Below are 19287 nucleotides of genomic sequence, written 5' to 3'. Positions count from 1 at the left end.
AGAGCAGGAGGACCAATGGGAATCCTCCCTTCTGCAGCGTCATCGGTCTCCGGGCAGAGCCTCCCTTGACTTCGCCCGATGCAGGAGATAGTTCTGCGCAGAGAGAGAAGCGGAGAAAGTGGGAGGGGGAATAATTTCACTCTTGGGGGGCTGCATTCTAGAGGGTCTTTCATGCCAGCTCCGGAGGGGAGGGTGGACTTCCTTTTCCCACCCACCCAGGATTCTCCTCCAATCCCTCTTTGTGCGCCTGGAGGGGCGGACTAGATGCCCTCTGAGTTCCCACCGTGCCCAGAAGGAGCCTAAGCTGGAGCTGCTGGAGTCCAGAAGGGCAAAGTGGATCCAGAGCTCGAGGGGTCCTTCGGGGCTCAGAAGGGGAGGAGGGAGCCCCCAGCAGCTGCGCTGGATGACAAGGGGGGAGGGGCAGCCCCACAGCCAGCCAGGACTTGGGGGTCACACGCTCCCCCCAATCCGAAGGGAAGCCAGGAAAACCCTCAGCTGACAGTCCAGGCAGGATCTGCAGGGATCTCTCCTAATCCATCCAGATTCTACACCAACAACTTAACTTAATCCGTAAATTCCAAAAATCCAGATTTGGACTTCTCTTCTTTCCTCTGCTCAAAAAGGTTTTGTCTCCATCTCTGCCCACTTTTTCATTCCATCCCTTCGTCCCTCCTGGGGATGGAGGTTTCTCTCCATTTTTGCCTATGAGGAATTCTTGCTGCAGTCAGCAGGTCCAGTAATAAAGTCATAAATTCATATTTCAAGTTCCTTGTCCAGGAATCCCGAGAGGAAAACTTCTGGTTGTCAATAAGTGCTGTGGGGTTTTCTGACCCACCGCATAGAGGTCGGCTTCAGTTCCAGAATGGCTGCTGGTGAGCTGGGGGGGGGAGAGAATCGGGGGGGGCGGGGAGAATCATCCCCCTGAAGGACCGGAGGAGGGGAGCCCATCGGGGGTTCAGCCCAGCGCCAGGAGGGTCCCCGGCAGCTTCCCCTTTTAAGGAGAGTCCCAGGGTTTCTCCCCCTTCCCCCTATGCAGGAGGGGCTGGGGGGGCCGAAGCCTTCGGGTGGGGGGAGGGCCGAGGGGGAGAGGGAGACTCAAAGGCTGAAGGGGGCCTTAGAGATCTTCTAGTCCAGCCCCCCCTGGCCGAGGCAGGAGCCCTTATCCCACCCTGGACAAATGGCTCTCCGACCTCTTGAAGACCTCCGGGGATGGCGCCCCCCTCCTCCCCCCCCCGATTCCAGATGGGGGAGGGGCTGCTGCACTGATTCATTGGTTCTCAGGTGATGCCTCCCCATCTCCTCCCCTGGGACTTCCAAGGGGGGGGGGTCTGAGTTCAGCCATGAGGCTGCCAAGGGGGGCTCCAGGGAGAAGAGGGAAATTGTCCCTAATTGACTTAATTAGGGGCTTAATCAAAGGGGAGGCCTCCCACCCTCCCTCCCTCCCTCCCTCCCTCCCTCCTGTCAGGGAGGTGCCCACGACTCTTCGGAATTCACGAATGTGTTCCTTGATGGGCTTCCCTCTCTGGACTAGGCTTCTGAGTTCGTCTTCCACATGGGTCCTCCCCTACTTCCTCGTACCTCGCCCGCAATAGTTGCAAGAAATCATCTGCGTCTTGCAGTTGGGGGGCTCTATTCTTGTGGAGGGCTGATGACCAAGTCTTTGCTTCTCCCTCCAGCCCTTCTGAAATGGCATTTTAATTGTTTTGTTTATCATTTTTAATTAATGGGGCCAAATTTATATATATCTTTTAACTGTATTTTAATATTTGTATTTGATGTTTTTACTTGGCTGTTCACCGCCCTGAGTCCTCAGGGAGAAGGGCGGTATACAAATTTAAAATAAAATAAAATAAATAAAAATAAAAATTGACCAGGGCTCTGGGGAATGGGTAAAGGTGCCCATAGCTCTCGATATAGACCTCAGCTGTGTCGAGGAACTGCGCCACCTGGTCTGGATCCCCATCAAATTTCCCTCTGAACCGGGGTGGCTCTGCCCTCGGTGGCCCCTCCTCCCATGGCCGGGCTCTCTGTGCCTGTCTGGGGTATTGTTGGGCTTCTTCCTCATCTCTCATTTGGGGGCGGGGGGAGTGATGTGTGGAGATGGTGTTATCTCAGTTGCCGGCAAACCGCACTGGGTAAACAACGTTACCATCTGTCCTAACCTTCTTAGAAATGTAAAACAGGATGTGTGGCAGAAGACCTTATCTCAGACATACCAGGCATGGCAACCCAACACGTAGGCCATTGTCTGTTACAGGAAATAACATGAGGGAAACACGAGGGATCCCATGTGGACTTCACGAGCTTTCTGTAGCCAATCAGCATCCGTAAATGTTGATTGAAGTTTTGCCATGATAGTTGTAAAATGTCAATAAAAGGAAGCCTCCTGGATGGAGTCAGGGTGCCTTCCCCAAGGTACTTTCACACTGAGGTACCTTGATCAAGGTGCCCTCCCACCGAGGGGCCTTCCCGTGAACCATCATCCTGCCTACGCGTCTTTCTTCATCGAAACAACATCTGGTGACCCCGACGTGATTCCTCTTATGCTTACTTGGCCGGACGAGCCCAGGTGCACCACAGCGAACTTCGCTCTCAAAAATTCGTAAGTATGGGGCGGGGGAACTCTCAGCTCAGCAGAGGCTTCATGCAAAAAAGCTGCAGACAATACTTAGAGATAATGGAATGGCAGGAATTAAGTGAGTTAGACTCACCGCCACGAGCAGAAATAAAGCATTTGTTGCGGTGGCAAAAATGTAAGGAAGCAGTAGAGGTTATGGGGACTCATAAACTCAAGGCACCGTCTCCATCTCTCTCTCTGTCTTCTGATCAGGGGTCTGCTCTCCCTCCCTCTCATTTTCAGCTAACTTTGCCGGCTCCACAGCCAGTAGAAATTAGTTCCCCGACAGCTCCCTTATTGGTTTCTCCTTTACAGGAGATGTTTTCAGCTGTCAGAGCAGGGTTTCAGGAAGAGCAACAAAAAGGAACTCTCACTGGGGAAGAAATAACAGAGGGTCTCCAAGCTTTTCTTGTCATACAGATGGTTAATCCCCAGAGACAAGATCAATATCAGTGGAATCTTTTGCCATATAAAATTTTGAGAGAGCAAAGGAAAGGAATCACAAAGACAGGTTTGTGTTTCACCTATAATACTGAGATGGTGGAAGGAATAAACCATGAATATATTTTGTTTCCTGAAGATTGGAAGCAAGTTTTTCTAATGATTTTAACATCAATAGAGTATGTTGTTTGGGACAGAGCAAAAAAGAGTTTTTTCCTATAGTCATGTCTCCTCCTCCTGTCTCTTATCTGCAGTTCCAGAGTCAAAGCAGATAATGCTGGGTTAATTTAATCACTCAGGAATCTGTGGAATTTAAATTTACTTTGGAGGCTCTGGGTTTAGTGGGTCTTATCTTACCTTGATCTATTGCTAAATTTTATTTGGTATATCATCGTATGGATGATATTTTAATTGGAGCTTAAAAATATAACTTGATTGGCTTTCTGAAATATAAAATGATTTATGTGTCTATGGATTGTAAATTGCACCAGAATAAATACAGCTGCACGTTTCTTATCTGTACTTAGGACATAAGGATTGCTGAGAGGCAGAGCTTTCCCTTCTTGAATTTAAAACTCCCGGCTGGGAGATTGCTTCAAAATGATTGGAGGTCAGCTGCTTGAGACTGCAACATCAAATCTCTCCCCCACAGATTTACATGAATGGGGAGAATAACAGGCTTTAATTGAGCTGTGTGTTTGCCATCAAGAGCTGTTACCGGAAGCCATTTGGTGCTGAGTCGAGCTGCTTGAGAGTAGAATCAATTTCTTGTTTATAGGAAAGCAGGCAAGAAATAAATGCAAGCACAGCGTTTCCAGGCTAGCCTGTTTAAACTGTAAGAGTAACCCTTTTTTATATCCTAAAACGTCTTTTGATTTTCTATGTGACCCTTTAAAGTCTTTTGAAATTCTTAAGAAATAATTGTTTTATAGTCTACTCTGTTTTTCCTAGCCCTTTGTAATTGTTCGTTCTCTATAATTATTCAGCTTGCTATTTCTGTGTTTTCTCCTTTCCTCATGTGTTAAAAATTCTAGTTGCTTTAACTTGATTTCTTTTCCTTCTTGGGTGTTTGCTTTTCTTTCCTGTGTCCCATATCTGCTTTAATGTTGCTGGCCCCTGTAATTTCGTCCTTCCTTTGTTGTGTAAAATAAGGTGGCTTCAGCTTCTTAATGTCCCATGGAGAAAGATGGGGGCTGAAACTCTGCCTAAGTTTCTTCGATCTTTCAACAAGGGTAAAACATTTTTGATGGAAATGAGGCAAATAAAGCCATTCAATACAATATACTTTTTGCTGTTCTAAAACTCCCAATATTTTTATGTAGTTTACTAGTCGGAAATATTAAGAAATAACTGACAATCTCTATGAGAGATTCAAACCACAAATTAAATACTCAAGATGTTATTAATTTTCTCAACTGTAGCACATACTACAGATGAAACTATAATTAAATCTCCTGGCTTTTTCTTTTTAGTCAATAATTCAAATAATGGATTAAGTAAATGCGTAGGTAAGAAAAAATATGAGCCAATCCAATTAATAGTACCCAGCAATTATTGCAAATTTACTAAAGAAATAACTTTTGGTAACTTTAAATAAGGAAAAGCCGGAGCAGGAAAAACTGCAACAGTTTATGTCAGTGGTTCTCAACCTTCCTAATGCCGCGACCCTTTAATACAGTTCCTCATGTTGTGGTGACCCCCAACCAGGGGTGGGTTCTAAAATTTTTTACTACTGGTTCTGTGGGCGTGGCTTATTTTGTGGGTGTGGCTTGGAGGTCATGTGACCGGGTGGCTGTGGCTAGCTGGTCATGTGACCGGGTGGCCATGGCTATGTGTATAGGGACTACTCAGAGCGCTGAAAAAAGTCATTTCTGGCAGGTCCTCGCACTTTTGACTGGTCCTCACACTTATGACCATCCTCACATTTATGCCCATGCAGCATTCTTAACAACCATGTCACTCATTTCACAACTGCTTCTTTTTACCATGGTGATAAGATAGGGCAAAAAACATAAAATGTGAAGACAGTCGTAAATTCGAGATCTGGTCAAAAGTGCGACGACCAGTCAAAAATAACTTTTTCAGCCCTCTGAGTAGTCCATGGGCACAAAAGGACTACCCAAAGGGCTGAAAAAAGTGATTTCTGACAGGTCCTCGCACTTTTGACCAGTCTTCGCACTTATGACTGGTCATCATTTATGCCCATTGTAGCATTCTTAACAACCGTGTCACTCATTTCACAACTGCTTCTGCTCACCATGGTGACAAGATAGGGCAAAAATGTAAAATGTGAGGACAGTCGTAAGTTTGAGGACTGGTCAAAAGTGCGAGGACCAGTCAGAAATAACTTTTTCAGCCCTCTGAGTAGTCCATATGCATAAAAGGATACAGCAATAGAGAGGGATGAAGGAAGGGAAGGGAAATTAGAGTAGGAGTGAGGGTAAGAGAGGGAGGAAGAGAGGAGGAGAAGGAGAAAGGAAGAGGAAGTAGGGAGGAGAAGAAGAGGGGGAGGAAGAGAAAGTAAGAAGGAAAGAAAAGAGAGAGGTGGTAGGTTTGAGGAGAAAGATTGCTGTACAATAAAAAAGATGAAAGGGAAGAAAGCCAACCCCAAACAAATATAAAGATATTAAGATAAAGAATGAATTGTTAAACTTTCAAGAATAAAAGAGAACAAATATGAATAAATAGCAATAATTAGAAACACACATACAAACATACAATGTATTTTCTTTGAACAGAGTATTTGGCCGGTTCACAAATTTAAACAGTGTTTAGTCATTTCAATTAAATTTACAATTTCTATATTTCCTTTTTGCCATATTTATTCCTCATCTATTTTTTTTAAAAACCAATATTACCCTTCATCCTCATCTCTAATCTTAATCAAATTCAATTTTTCCCTTCTATTCTATATTATACCCCTTCGCATTGTCATCTATTTTTATATCCATCCTCACGTTGGTTAATTATGTAATTATGTAATACAGTTGTTTAATACAAATTCAACATTTTAATATAAATCAATTAGTTATATAACTATCTTTTTTGTATATTAATCAATATGAATAAGAATAAGAATAATTTTATTTCTATACCGCCCTTCTCCCGAAGGACTCAGGGCAGTGTATAGCCTATTAAAAGTACAAGACAAACATCAATTAAAATAATTTAAAATTATTAAATAATTTGGCTCAATTTAAAACCCCAGAAATTTAAAACACCCAATTTAAAATTATTATGTTGATAGCCCGGCCTGGCGGAACAACAGGGTCTTGAATGCACAGCGAAATACCCGGAGGTCGGAGATCTTACGAATTTCTGGGGGCAGTTCATTCCACAGGGCTGGGGCTCCCACAGAGAAGGCCCTCCCCCTGGGTGTCGCCAGCCGACATAACTTGGCTGATGGCACCCTGAGGAAACCCTCTCTGTGGGAGCGAACTGGCCGGTGGGAGGCTATCAGTGGCAGAAAGCGGTCTCGAAGGTACCCAGGTCCTATGCCATGGAGCGCTTTAAAGGTGGTGACCAACACCTTGAATCGCACCCAGAAGACCACTGGGAGCCAGTGTAGCTCGCGCAGGAGGAGTGACATGTGGGCACAACGAGTTGCACCCATAACTACCCGCGCGGCCGCATTCTGGACCAGTTGGAGCCTCCGAGTGGTCTTCAAGGGGAGCCCCATGTAGAGAGCATTACATCCAGCCTAGAGGTGACAAGGGCGTGAGTGACCGTGTGCAAGGCATCCCGGTGCAGAAAGGGCTGCAACTGACAAATCAGGCGAACCTGATAAAAGGCCCCCCTGGCCACGGCCGTCATATGCTCTTCAAAAGACAGCCGTGCGTCCAGGAGGACACCCAGATTGTGAGCCCTCTCTGTGGGGGTAGAGATTCACCCCCAATAGTCAGCAATGGCACCTGCTGACTATATCAGGATGCCGGAAGCCACAGCCACTCGGTCTTGGAAGGGTTGAGTCTGAGCCTGTTCCTCCCCATCCAGACCCGCACGGCCTCCAGGCAGCGGGACATCACATCAAGGGCATAGTTGGGGTGGTCTGGGGTGGAGATGTACAGCTGAGTATCATCAGCATACGGATGACACTTCACTCCAAAACCACGGATGATCTCACCCAGCGGCTTCACATAAATGTTGAACAGAAGGGGCGAGAGGACCGTCCCTTGCGGCACTTCCCATGCGAGGCGCCTCGAGGTCGACCTCTGCCCCCCTGCCAACACAAACTGCGAGCGGTCAGAGAGGAAGGAGGAGAACCACCGCAGAACGGTGCCCCCTATTCCTAACCCCCTCAACCGCTGCAGCATGATACCATGGTCGATGGTATCAAAAGCCGCTGAGAGATCTAATAGGACCAGGACAGAGGAGCAACCCTTGTCCCGAGCCCTCCAGAGATCATCCACCAACGCGACCAATGCCGTTTCTGTGCTGTACCACTGTCTGAAGCCCAACTGGTACGGGTCCAGATAGATAGCTTCATCCAGGTGCCGGGGAAGCTGTCGTGCAACCACGCTCTCAACAACCTTCACCACAAAACGAAGGTTGGAGACCAGACGGTAGTTGGCTAATTCAGCCGGGTCCAGGGTGGGCTTCTTGAGGAGGGGCCTCACTACCGCCTCTTTCAAGGCAGCAAGAAAGGCACCCTCACTCAGAGACGCACTTATAATTCCCTGGAGCCAGCCTCGTGTAACCTCCCGGGAGGCCAGTACCAACCAGGAGGGACACGGGTCCAATAAACACGTGGCGGCACTAGTCCTACCCAGAAACCTGTCCACATCCTCGGGAGCCACAGGATCAAATTCCTCCCAGATAACATTCTCAAGACCTACCCTCGTCTCCTCCCCTGGACTCATCCAATCGGAGTCCAAGCCATCCCGAATCCGAGCGACTTTATCATGCAGGAATTGCACAAAATCCTCAGCACGACCCTGCAAGGAATCTTCCCACACTCCCCCCCGAAGAAGGGAGTGGGTCACCCTGAACAGGGTGGCTGGGCGGTTCTCTGCAGATGCGATAAGAGCGGAAAAATGGTTAGATTTTGCCGCTTTTATCGCCACTAGGTAGGTCTTGATATAAGACCTCACCTGTGTCCGGTCGGAATCAGATTGACTAGCCCTCCAAATGCTCTCTAGGCGTCTTTTCCAACGCTTCATCTCTCTCAGCTCCTCAGAGAACCAAGGAGCCAATTGAGATCGGCATCGGGTCAGAGGCCGCAACGGCACGACGCGGTCCAAAGCTCCGGCGGCCGCACCCTCCCAGGCGGCCACCAGCTCTTCAGTCGAGTCGTGTGCCAGAGTCTCAGGAAACGGCCCAAGCTCCGTCACGAACCTTTCGGGGTCCATCAGGCGCCTGGGACGGAACCATCTGGTCGGTTCCATCTCCCTGCGGCGGGGGAAAGCGGTAGGAAAGTCCAAGTGGAGGAGCAAACGATCTGTCCATGACAAGGGTTTGATATCTAGGTCCCCTCTACCAAGATCATTCAACCACTGACCAGAGACAAAAATCAAGTCCAGAGTGTGTCCCCCTATGTGAGTTGGGCCTTGAACTAACTGGGTCAGGTCCATGGCCGTCATGGAAGCCATGAACTCCCGAGCTGCCTCAGATGCCTCATCTGCAGATGGAAGGTTGAAATCCCCCATGACAATAAGTCTGGGGATATCAACCGCCACCCCGGCAATGACGTTGAGTAGCTCGGGCAGGGTCGCTGCCACGTGGCAGGGAGCTAGGTACGTAGTCAGCAAACCCATCTGCACCCCACGGCCCCACTTCACAAAGAGGGACTCGCATCCGGCTATCTGAGGAACAGTGGTCTCCTCGGACAAAGACTTTCCCTAATAATCACCACCACTCCTCCACCCCTCCCCTGGGCCCTTGGCTGATGAAATGCAAGGAAACCTGGTGGACACATCTCGATGAGGGGGACCCCCCCCTTGGCCCAACCAGGTTTCTGTAATACCTGCCAGGTCCGCACCCCCCTCCAAAATAAGATCACAAATGAGGGGGCTTTATTAACAACCGCCCTGGCATTACATAACATCAGCCGCGGACCCAGGACCTGAGGCTCTGTGCAACCCCGGACACGAGTCGCGCATTGGGGGCCGGAGTGTGCAATATGAACATGAATATTCCAATTATTTCCATGCAATCCAATTTCTTACAAATCAATTAATTATATTTACCAATAATAATAAACCAAATAATTTCCCCCATATATTCCTCCAAACCACAACTTAACCATTTCTGCCTTCAACACAATATACAATTAATAGTATCTCAATTATTATAATTCCCTAGTTAAATAGAGCTTTTTTTCTTTTGTGTTTTAAAATCTTGAACCTCCTCTTTTGCCCTAAATTTCCCATTGTTTGCAGTTTTGCACCTACCTTTTTTGGTGAGGAAAAAAAAGAAAAAGAAATCTCTCTCTGCCTCATTTTGTTACATTGCAGCAAAGACCCTGCTTTACTTTCAGTTTCGCTTTTTCAGCATAGCTAGGGGGAAAAAAATCTGCTCCAGGAATTTATCTCTTTGCAGCTAGCTAGCAACACAGCCCTCTGCAAAACAGCTGAGAGCAAATCAGCTGAGAGTCGGGATGCTGATCAAATCAACTTATGGTAATTAACCTATGCGTAAACTGAAAGGGGCTGTTTTTTTTCTATTTTTGCAGGCACCGGTCTACTCATTTGTTTTCTTTTAACACTGATCAGCTGTAGGGCGGCCCTTTGAAGCCCCGCGGCAAGAATTTAAATGGTTTGTTTCACTCTAGCCATCAGCTGGGACTCAGGAGGCAGCAATAGATTGGGAGTGGGCAGGGTAAGCGACTGGCGATCCAACAGAGGCAGAGGGTGAGGGTGAGTGAAGACCTGGGGGGGGAGCGAGAGAAGGCTTTGGCGACCCCTGTGAAATGGCCGTTCGACCCCCAAAAGGGTCGTGACCCCCAGGTTGAGAACCGCTGGTTTAGATGGTCTCCACCCCTCCCTCACAAGGAAGAGCGGCCCTGAAAGGAAGCTGGGGTTTATATGTGTCTCAGCAGGAGAAGGTCCAGGCTGACATTCTCATCCTTGCCCAAACCTGCCACCTTCAGCCTCCATTTTTCAAAGGTTGCAAACAGGACAAAGAGTCATCAGCGACTAAAGAAAAAAAATCCTTTTGCATTGGAGAGCAGGATTAATTCATGAGTGCTGTAGAAAAAAAGATGGGGAAGAAAATTAGAATATAAAGAGAAACATTTACTATAAATAACATATTTTTCTTCCTTTTCAGCTCCCACCCACAAGGCAGGCCCACACTGCAGGGGGGTGGTTGATAGGCAGGGACACATAGAGAGAGAATCCGCCCATTTCAGGGAGGAAAAGGCTGGGATGCTTCATATGAAGAAAGAAGACGGGGCTACGATGGGGGTGGCAGCAAAGGGGGGAGCCTGGAGTCACTTGGCCAGAAATTGTGGGAATTCTCACAAGGAGAAGGGGGGGTCAGGAAGAAGGGAGTTCATTAAGATGAGAGGGTCATCTCAAGGGCTTAGCTACCCCTTCCATCTGAGTACGAATGGAGCTGTAGAACGAGCTAACGTAATGATAGAACAATTTAATTTAATTTAATTTATCAAATTTCTATGCCGCCCAACTCCCAAGGGACTCTGAGATGTCAATACCTGAGATGCCATGTTAATTATCAGCAATTCAGCTGGGCAGACCTCCTGCCATTTGCTGAAGTGGCCTATAATACCGCAGTGCATAGTAGCACGGGATTCACCCCTTTTAAAATAGCCACGGGGTGGAATTTGTCCCCTGAATACCGTTGGGAACAGTGAGCCTAACAGAATGGGTGGGTTGCTTACAAAATGCATGGGGGCATGTAAACATGGGGTGTTCCCTCCCCAAGGGAGGAATGGAAAGGAATGGCCCCGACCTTCCCTTTGGCAATTTCCCAAAACTTGGAAAAATTCTGGGCAAGATTTTAGCATTTGTGTGTGCTTTTGTTTTTGATTGCAATACTTTTTCAAAGCTTTGTAAGGAAAAGCTGCCCCAAATCCAAAAATCTGCTCTATCCAAAGCAAGGAGATATTGTTCAGGCATGTTTTTTTTTAAAAAGGAACAATTAAGGAATTAAAAAAAACCACTTGTAGGAGGGCCTGAGATGAGGGAGGAAGAGGAGAAACTCACCTGCAGGTGGTTGGATGGGAGTTGCTGGAAGGAGAAAAAGACCCAATCAGAAACCTTCGTGGGCTGGAGGACTCAGAGATTCCCCCTCCCCATCGATAGCCCATAACAGTTTGGGGGATCTTCCCTTAATATCACCTCAAAAACAAATTTATGTTAGTATTTCTCAAGGGGCCCCTCTTGGCCACCTGCTAAGCTTGAGGAGAGGCCTCCCCTAGAGGGTCCCCTCCCCACAACCTCTCCTCCAGCCCCCCAGACTCACCTTTCTTGCTCTTCAGGTAGGAGAAGAGCCCCACAGCCAGGAAGGCCACTCCTATCACGGCCCCCATGATCCCCGTCCAGAGTTTGCTCCTGGCAGAGCTGGAGGAACGGGGCTCTGGGGAAGGAGAAGGAGCCTCACCTGAGCAGGAGGATCAGGCCCACCTTCCCCCAGGAGGGTCCATTCCAGCTCTCCCAATGGGGTGGGTTCCTCCCCCTTCTCAGGGCAAGATGGGGTCCATAGACCAGGAGGGGAGGGAGGGGAGGGGCTTACCCCACTGGATGGTGATGGGGGCCTCCAGACTGGCATGCCCCACCTTGCAAGCGTAGACATCCCCCCGTTGGGGCTGGGTCTCCAGCATCACCTGGAGCTGGTAGGTCCAGTCTCCGTTCTGGAGCTCCTCCCCGAAGGCCACGCCCTCCTCCTCCGGCTGCCCGTTCTTCAGCCACTGGACCTCGATCTCCACGGGGTAAAAGCCGGTCGCGGTGCAGAGGAGGATGGTGTTGGGGGAAGAGGGCTCCATCTTGGTGGGGGAGATGGAGACGGTGGGCTTGGCTGGAGGGAAGGAGGAGAAGGAGCCACATGAGAGACACAACAGGGCCCAGAATGGAAGACCAAGTTGGTTAGTTCAGGCCAAGATCCCTTTTCACTCCTGAAAATATACTGTGTTTTAAGTCATCTTCCAAAGTAAATTTCAGCAAGAAATTAAAAGGGATCCTGAAAAAGGGAAAAACGTTAAGTCCTTCCTGATTGGGACCAATTGCAGTCTCCAAAAAAGAATTCCCCAAATAGGCAAGTCCAACTGGGATAAAAGCTGGAAACGCCCCAGAGGTGGAGGAACCTTCTGCCAGATGTGGTGGACATGGAAATAAATAACGCAGAAAACAGGAAGGAGAGACGCAGCACAAGTCGGATGATTCTTGGGATCTCGTTGAAAATGAAACCACACTTTTAATTAGGTGTAATACCACAACATTTGTTTGGTTGTTTAGTAAATTTAGTTATTTATTAAATTTATTTGCCAAAGTGGCCACAACCAACCCAAAGTCTTAGAGACACTCTCCTAGCGGTGTAAAATGTGATTATTGCAATGAGCATTCGATTTTTGTCTCATTCTAACTTACGAAAAAAAAGACAAAACGCGATTTTCATATCCTTATTCTCTTAGACTGTACAACTTTAGATTACGTACCATTTCAGCATAAAGCTTATGAATAAAAAAAATGTCCACTATTTTGTGAAAAAAAATAGTGAACATAATGTGAAAAAAGTGGACTGTCCGCTCAAATAGTGGACACCTGGCAACCCTGGCAACCGAAACAAGACTCAGAAGTGATTTTTCCCAGAGAAATGGAGGCTGAATTAATTGTGGGGAGAGTTGAGGGAAGGTTGAGAGCCTCTCTTGGTGGCCAGAGAAAAGCTTTGGCCTCTCAGGGGAAGGAGACGCCCGGATCTCTCCGGAGAGAAAAGTCAGCTCAGAAGTCCAAGAAAAAGGAAGAGAAAATTCCCCCAAAGAGACTCAAGAAACATTCGGTGATTTCAGGTCTCCTAAACTGGAGCTGCACCAACAATTGGCTTTAAATACACGGAATATTTATTGAAAGAACAGGAACCCCTGGAGAATTATTGGCCTCTTGTCTGAAGTATTTTCATGGAAGTAAAAATAATACTTTTGATGTAGAAGAAATTATATGAATCACAATGAAATTCAGGATCACTGTTTTGGATTTATAATAAAAAGGCATTCTATTTATGTGGATAAAACTTGTGAGTACCTAAAGCAACAAACCATCCAGAGATTTTGGTCCTGTCCCTGAACCAAAGGAAGGAAGGAAGGAAGGAGGGGGGGGGCGGAAAAGAGGAGGGGAGGATGGGCTTTGGAGTCTTTGGGCAGCTGATGAAGCTCCTTTCCCTGAAGGGAAAATCCCCCCCCAGAGACCCCCAAAAGGAGGGAGGAGGGAGGGAGGCCCTGAGAGGCCCACAAAAGAGACACACTCACAACACCAACACAATTGGCACTTGGGGCACTTTCGGAGGTTATCAAAAATCACTAGATAAATGAATAAAAGTGGTGAAATTTCTATATTAAATATTATTGGAATGAGAATTATTTCAAGTACTGTGCCAGATGACAAGAATGTTGGGCTGTTTGTAGGAGAAAAATAAACTTTAAATATCATCCAGAAAGAAATTAAACAGCTGAATAGTATTATTTCCATGAAAATATCCTCTTTGGTAGTAAAAACATTTCCAAATGCATCTTATGTGGCAGCTGAAAATCCTCCCAGGTTGGCAGGGAAGAATTTAGGAGTGAAAATGAGTTTTGCCTCCAGACTGAATACGCGGAGAGCAAAATCTCTTTTGGTTCCCCTAAAACATTCAGTGATTTCCGGAAGGAGCAAATGCTCCAAGAGGCTTTTCTCTCTTAGGATCTGGAGGTTTTCCTCTTATGGAAGAAAGATCTCATTGGATTCTATGGTGAGACGTTATTTTTGGAGAATCTCTGGAGTTACAATGGGAACATTAAACTTAACCAGTTCTTAAGTGATGATGCTTTCAAGACTTCTCTGATTCGAATAAAGGAATATAATTTTTCTGTAAAGGCCGAATAGCAACAAGGGCAGCTAAAATCCTTGATTTCCGCAATGCTTTTGGCTTCTGAAACCCCATCAGTGGATAGAAACATAGAAGATTTTTATTACAGAAAGAAATAAAATGTAGAAAAAGAAATGTAGGCAACATTGAAGGAATCTGGAAGAGAGAATTTATTTTATTTATTTATTTTATTAAATTTCTATACCGCTCTTCTCCTGAAGGACTCAGCCCGGTGAACAGCCAGAAGATAAAACACAGAGAAACAAAATTTAAAATAGATTAAAACGGATTAAATAATTTGGCTGAATTTTAAAATACCCCATAATTAAACAGATTAAAATTTGTGTTTAAAATTTAAATTTAAAAAAGGAGAAGATTTAGGCCAGGCCAGCTTGATGAAATAAAAACGTTTTAAGCGCGCGATGGAAGGTGAGAAGATCCGGGATCCTCCGTATCTCCGGGGGGAGCTCGTTCCAGATCGTAGGTGCCCCCACAGAGAAGGCTCTCCCCCTGGGGGCCGCCAGTCGACATTGTTTGGCCGACGGCACCTGGAGGAGCCCCAGGAGGAGAGTTTGGAGCCTGGGAAGAAGATTTTGTCCATCTGAGACTGCAGAATAAATAAATAAATAAATAAATAAATAAATAAATAAATAAATAAATAAATAAGGAGTAAAACCTCCATCCGGGAGGATCCCAAGGAATGAAATGAAAGGGGGGGTTCTGGTGTCCCCCTCCCAGGGAATAGAATAGAATAGAATAATTTTATTTCTATACCGCCCCTCTCCCGAAGGACTCGGGGCGGTGTACAGCCAAGTAAAAACACAATACAAAATCACAATTTAAATTTAAAAAATTATTAAAAATATTACATTTAAGGCCAATTAACTAAAAAACCCCAGAAATTTAAGAATTCCAAATTTAAAACTCAATTTATGAAGCTAGCCCTGCCTGTCGGAAGAGCAGGGTCTTAAGAGCACAGCGGAAAACTCGGAGGTCAGAGATCTTACGTATTTCCGGGGGCAGTTCATTCCACAGGGCTGGGGCTCCCACAGAGAAGGCCCTCCCCCTGGGTGTCGCCAGCTGACATAACTTGGCTGATGGCACCCTGAGGAGACCCTCTCTGTGGGAGCGAACTGGACGGTGGGAGGCTATTGGTGGCAGAAGTCGGTCTCGTAGGTACCCGGGTCCTATGCCATGGAGCGCTTTAAAGGTGGTAACCAACACCTTGAATCGCACCCGGAAGACCACTGGGAGCCAGGGCAGCTCGCGCAGGAGGGGTGTCACGCGGGCACAACGAGGTGCGCCCATAACCACCTGCGCGGCCGCATTCTGGACCAGTTGGAGCCTCCGAGTGCTCTTCAAGGGGAGCCCCATGTAGAGAGCATTACAATAGTCCAGACGGGAGGTGACAAGGGCGTGAGTGACCGTGCGCAAGGCGTCCCGATCTAGAAAGGGCTGCAACTGGCGGATCAGGAGAACCTGATAGAAAATCCTCCCGGTCACGGCCGTGAAGTGCTCTTCTAAAGACAGCCGTGAATCCAGGAGGATGCCCAAGTTGCAAGCCCTTTCCGTGGGGGCCAATGATTCGCCCCCAATAGTCAGGGATGGCACCAGCTGACTATATCGGGACGTCGGAAACCACAGCCACTCGGTCTTGGATGGGTTGAGCCTGAGCCTGTTCCTCCCCATCCAGATCCATACGGCCTCCAGGCACCGGGACATCACTTCAAGGGCCTCGTTGGGGTGGAGATGTACAGATGAGTGTCATCAGCGTACTGATGTACCCTCACCCTAAAACCATGGATGATCTCACCCAGCGGCTTCACATAAATGTTGAACAGAAGGGCCGAGAGGACCGACCCTTGCGGCACTCCCCATGCGAGGCGCCTCGAGGTCGACCTCTGCCCCCCTGCCAACACAAACTGCGAGTGGTTGGAGAGGAAGGAGGAGAACCACCGCAGAACGGTGCTCCCTATTCCTAACCCCCTCAACCGCTGCAGCATGATACCATGGTCAATGGTATCAAAAGCCGCTGAGAGATCTAATAGGACAGAACAGAGGAGCAACCCCTGTCCTGAGCCCTCCAGAGATCATCCACCAATGCGACCAATGCCGTTTCCGTGCTGTACCCCTGTCTGAAGCCCAACTGGTAAGAGTCCAGATAGACAGCTTCATCCAGGTACTGGGGGAGCTGTTGTGCCACCACACTCTCAACAACCTTCGCCAGAAAGTGAAGGTTGGAGACTGGACGATAGTTGGCTAATTCAGCTGGGTCCAGGGTGGGCTTCTTGAGGAGGGCCTCACCACCGCCTCCTTCAAGGCGGCAGGAAAGCTCCCCTCACTCAGAGAGGCATTTATAATCCCCTGGAGCCAGCCTCATGTAACCTCTCGGGCGGCCAGTACTAACCAGGAGGGACACGGGTCCAATAAACACGTGGCGGCACTAAGCCTGCCCAGAATCCTGTCCACGTCCTTCGGAGCCACAGGGTCAAACTCTTCCCAGATAATGTTCTCAAGACCTACCCCCATCTCCCCCCCTGGACTCACCCAGTTGGAGTCCAAGCCTTCCCAAATCCGAGCGACTTTATCATGCAGGAACTGCACAAACTCCTCAGCTCAACCCTGCAAGGGGTCTTCCTGCCCTCCCTCCCAGACTCACCTCTCCGGCCAATCAGGCGCTCCTCCACCTTGGCCGCCTCGAAGTTCAACGCCCGGTAGTTGATCCGGCAGACGGAATCCACTTGGGCCTTCACGATCTGCATGAAGTGCTCATCCCTGTTCCACTTGTCCACATCGGCCTGCCCCAACGGAGTGACGGCCACAAACTTCCCGCGGTCGCTGTCGAAGAAGGCGATCTCCTGCCGGTCGTAGAAATACCTGAGCAGGAACCGCACCCGCTGCGTCCCGTTGAGGAAGCGGCACTCGTGCTTCCACTGGTACAGGAAATTGGCTGGGAGGGGGAGGAGGAGGGGAAGGAAGGGCGTCAGGAGGGACTCCAGGGCCCATCGCTCCCAGAGGAGGAGGGGGAGGGTGGCAGGGGACCCTCTGAGAGACTGGAGGAAGACGCCCCCTGGAGGAGGGAAAGGGAACTCTCTCAGTCCCAGAGAGGAAGGGAGGCTTCCTGGGGGGGGGGGAGAAAGGCGGGAGGGGAGGGACCTCCTCCAGCCTCCCAGGGAGGAAAAAGGCAGGGAGAAGCTCAACTGGTCGGGCAGATCTCTTCTCTGCAGGAAACGTTGGATCTCAAGGGGCAGGAATTGGGGGGGGAGGGCTGGAGGGAAAGTAACGTCCATACCCCCCACTCTCTCTTCCTTTGGGAGGGCATATGGGGAGGGGGCATAATGAGGACATCTAGACTGACTCTCCTGGGGTCACCCAGCCATTCGAACCCCCACCTTCCCTGGGTCCCCCCAGCTTTTCTTCTTCCCCCGAATCTTCAGCCCAACTCCCTCCCTTTGGGGGATTCTCAGGGATCACCCGTTTCCTCTCCCCCTCCCCAAAAAGACCCCCTGCCACCCCTGCACCTCAAAGGGAGGGTCTCCAGCCCCCTTCACAAAGGGGAGCCCCCAATCTCCTTCTCCCTCAGTACTCCCCCTCCCCTCCAGGGGGATTATGGGGGTGGGGGCTTCTTGGTCTCCTCCCCAAATTCAGAGGCTCCCCAGAAGGGCCCGAAGCCCCCCTCTTGCCTGACCTTCACAGCCTCAAATCTGAGATTCAGGAGAAAAAGTGAAGTTTCTGAAGAAGCGAAAAGACTTTTGCTCAAATGCCTCTTTTCCCTTCTGGGGATTCAGGGCTGAAAATGCCTCAGTTTCCCTCTTTCGCTTTTCCTCCCCTTCCTCTTTCCATGCAGCCCCCTCCCCCCTAGACGCTGCGGGGGGGGCGAGAGGGGGGCCGGCTGAGACCCCCGCTTCGGCTACAGTCGGGGAAGGGGGGAGGGGTCCTCCTGGGGGAGATGTGGAGAGAAAGGGGGAGGAGACCACGCAGAGATCGAGGCTGTTGGAGGCTCTGGAGACCCAGCAGCTTTTTTCCCTCCTCCGGGGGTCCCTCCCAGCCCCCTCCTCCCCCCAGCCCCCTCCAGCCCCCTCCTTACCGGGGGTCTCCTCCCCCCCTTCGCTCCCGGGGATCCGGGCCAGCGCCCCCAGCAGCAGCATCAGGGGGAGCCCAGCCAAAGCCATGGAGGCTCCCCACAAGCGCCCCCAAAGAGGGAGGAGAAAGACGCTCCCAGCCCCAGAGGAGGAAACGGTGGATCTGGATGGGGGCGGGGGGAGTTTTCCTCGGACTTTGGAATTGGGAGTGTCCAGAAGAGCAGGAGGACCAATGGGAATTCTCCCTTCTGCAGCGTCATCGGTCTCCGGGCAGAGCCTCCCTTGACTTCGCCCGATGCAGGAGAGAGTTCTGCGCAGAGAGAGAAGCGGAGAAAGTGGGAGGGGGAATAATTTCACTCTTGGGGGGCTGCATTCTAGAGGGTCTTTCATGCCAGCTCCGGAGGGGAGGGTGGACTTCCTTTTCCCACCCACCCAGGATTCTCTTCCAATCCCTCTTTGTGCGCCTGGAGGGGCGGACTAGATGCCCTCTGAGTTCCCACCGTGCCCAGAAGGAGCCTAAGCTGGAGCTGGCGAGAGTCCAGAAGGGCAAAGTGGATCCAGAGCTCGAGGGTCCTTCGGGGCTCAGAAGGGGAGGAGGGACCCCCAGCAGCTGCCCTGGATGACAAGGGGGGAGGGGCAGCCCCACAGCCAGCCGGGACTTGGGGGTCACACGCTCCCCCCAATCCGAAGGGAAGCCAGGAAAACCCTCAGCTGACAGTCCAGGCAGGAAGAGGCAGAGGGAATCTGCAGAGATCTCTCCTAATCCAGCCAGATCCTCTCCCCAGACCCCGCCCCCCTTCACGGGGGAATCTCCGTAGGGATCTCTTGGCTTCACAAGAGAAAAGGGCGATTTTCCTTCCTTGCAACACGCGTCTCCCCTGCACCTCCTTCCGGTTCCCCAACCCCAAATGTGAAGGAATCTCCCTCTTCCTTTCTGTGGGTCGGGACCCCCCTTTTCCTTGCAAAGCAGCCCCGGATGAAGATCCCGGAATGAAGTTCGGCCGTTTCTCCTCCGCTTCCCGCTCCTTTCCTCGGAGAACGTCCACATCTTCTCCCATAATGCACCACAATCTCTACTTTCAGCAGAAAAAAAAATATATAACGTTACATTTTGGAAGAAATTTTTCCATC

General features: G+C 49.4%; 1 protein-coding gene and 1 long non-coding RNA gene across 2 annotated transcripts; one reads left to right on the top strand and one right to left on the bottom strand.

Moving 5' to 3' along the window:
- The first annotated feature begins 2252 nt into the window (after positions 1 to 2252).
- On the top strand, positions 2253 to 3994 carry LOC148116210 (uncharacterized). Its single transcript, XR_015731864.1, has 2 exons — positions 2253 to 2602; positions 3586 to 3994. It is a non-coding gene; the product is annotated as an uncharacterized LOC148116210 (long non-coding RNA).
- Positions 3995 to 10141: 6147 nt separating this feature from the next.
- Positions 10142 to 18296, bottom strand: LOC117656838 (rano class II histocompatibility antigen, A beta chain-like). Its single transcript, XM_087885019.1, has 6 exons — positions 18162 to 18296; positions 16734 to 17024; positions 11753 to 12034; positions 11483 to 11596; positions 11224 to 11247; positions 10142 to 10242 (listed from the first exon to the last, which is right to left on the bottom strand). The coding sequence occupies exons 1-6, from the start codon at positions 18244 to 18246 to the stop codon at positions 10229 to 10231; spliced, it is 810 nt and encodes a 269-aa protein (XP_087741145.1). The 5' UTR covers positions 18247 to 18296; the 3' UTR covers positions 10142 to 10228.
- Positions 18297 to 19287: the final 991 nt, after the last annotated feature.

Source organism: Pantherophis guttatus, chromosome 2 (genome assembly GCF_059756535.1).
Source record: "Pantherophis guttatus breed Tessera chromosome 2, ASM5975653v1, whole genome shotgun sequence".
Classification (NCBI taxonomy): domain Eukaryota; kingdom Metazoa; phylum Chordata; class Lepidosauria; order Squamata; family Colubridae; genus Pantherophis; species Pantherophis guttatus.
This window is presented reverse-complemented; position numbering and strand designations above follow the sequence as displayed.

What these genes read in the sequence shown, in the direction of transcription:
- LOC117656838 (XM_087885019.1), bottom strand. Translation starts at nt 18,246, where the DNA reads ATGGCTTTGGCTGGGCTCCCCCTGATGCTGCTGCTGGGGGCGCTGGCC. An exon ending in CCCCATCACCATCCAGTGGG is followed by an intron (nt 11,597 to 11,752) that starts GTAAGCCCCTCC and finishes CTCCTTCCCCAG; the next exon opens with AGCCCCGTTCCTCCAGCTCT. An exon ending in CTACCTGAAGAGCAAGAAAG is followed by an intron (nt 11,248 to 11,482) that starts GTGAGTCTGGGG and finishes TTCTCCTTCCAG; the next exon opens with CAACTCCCATCCAACCACCT.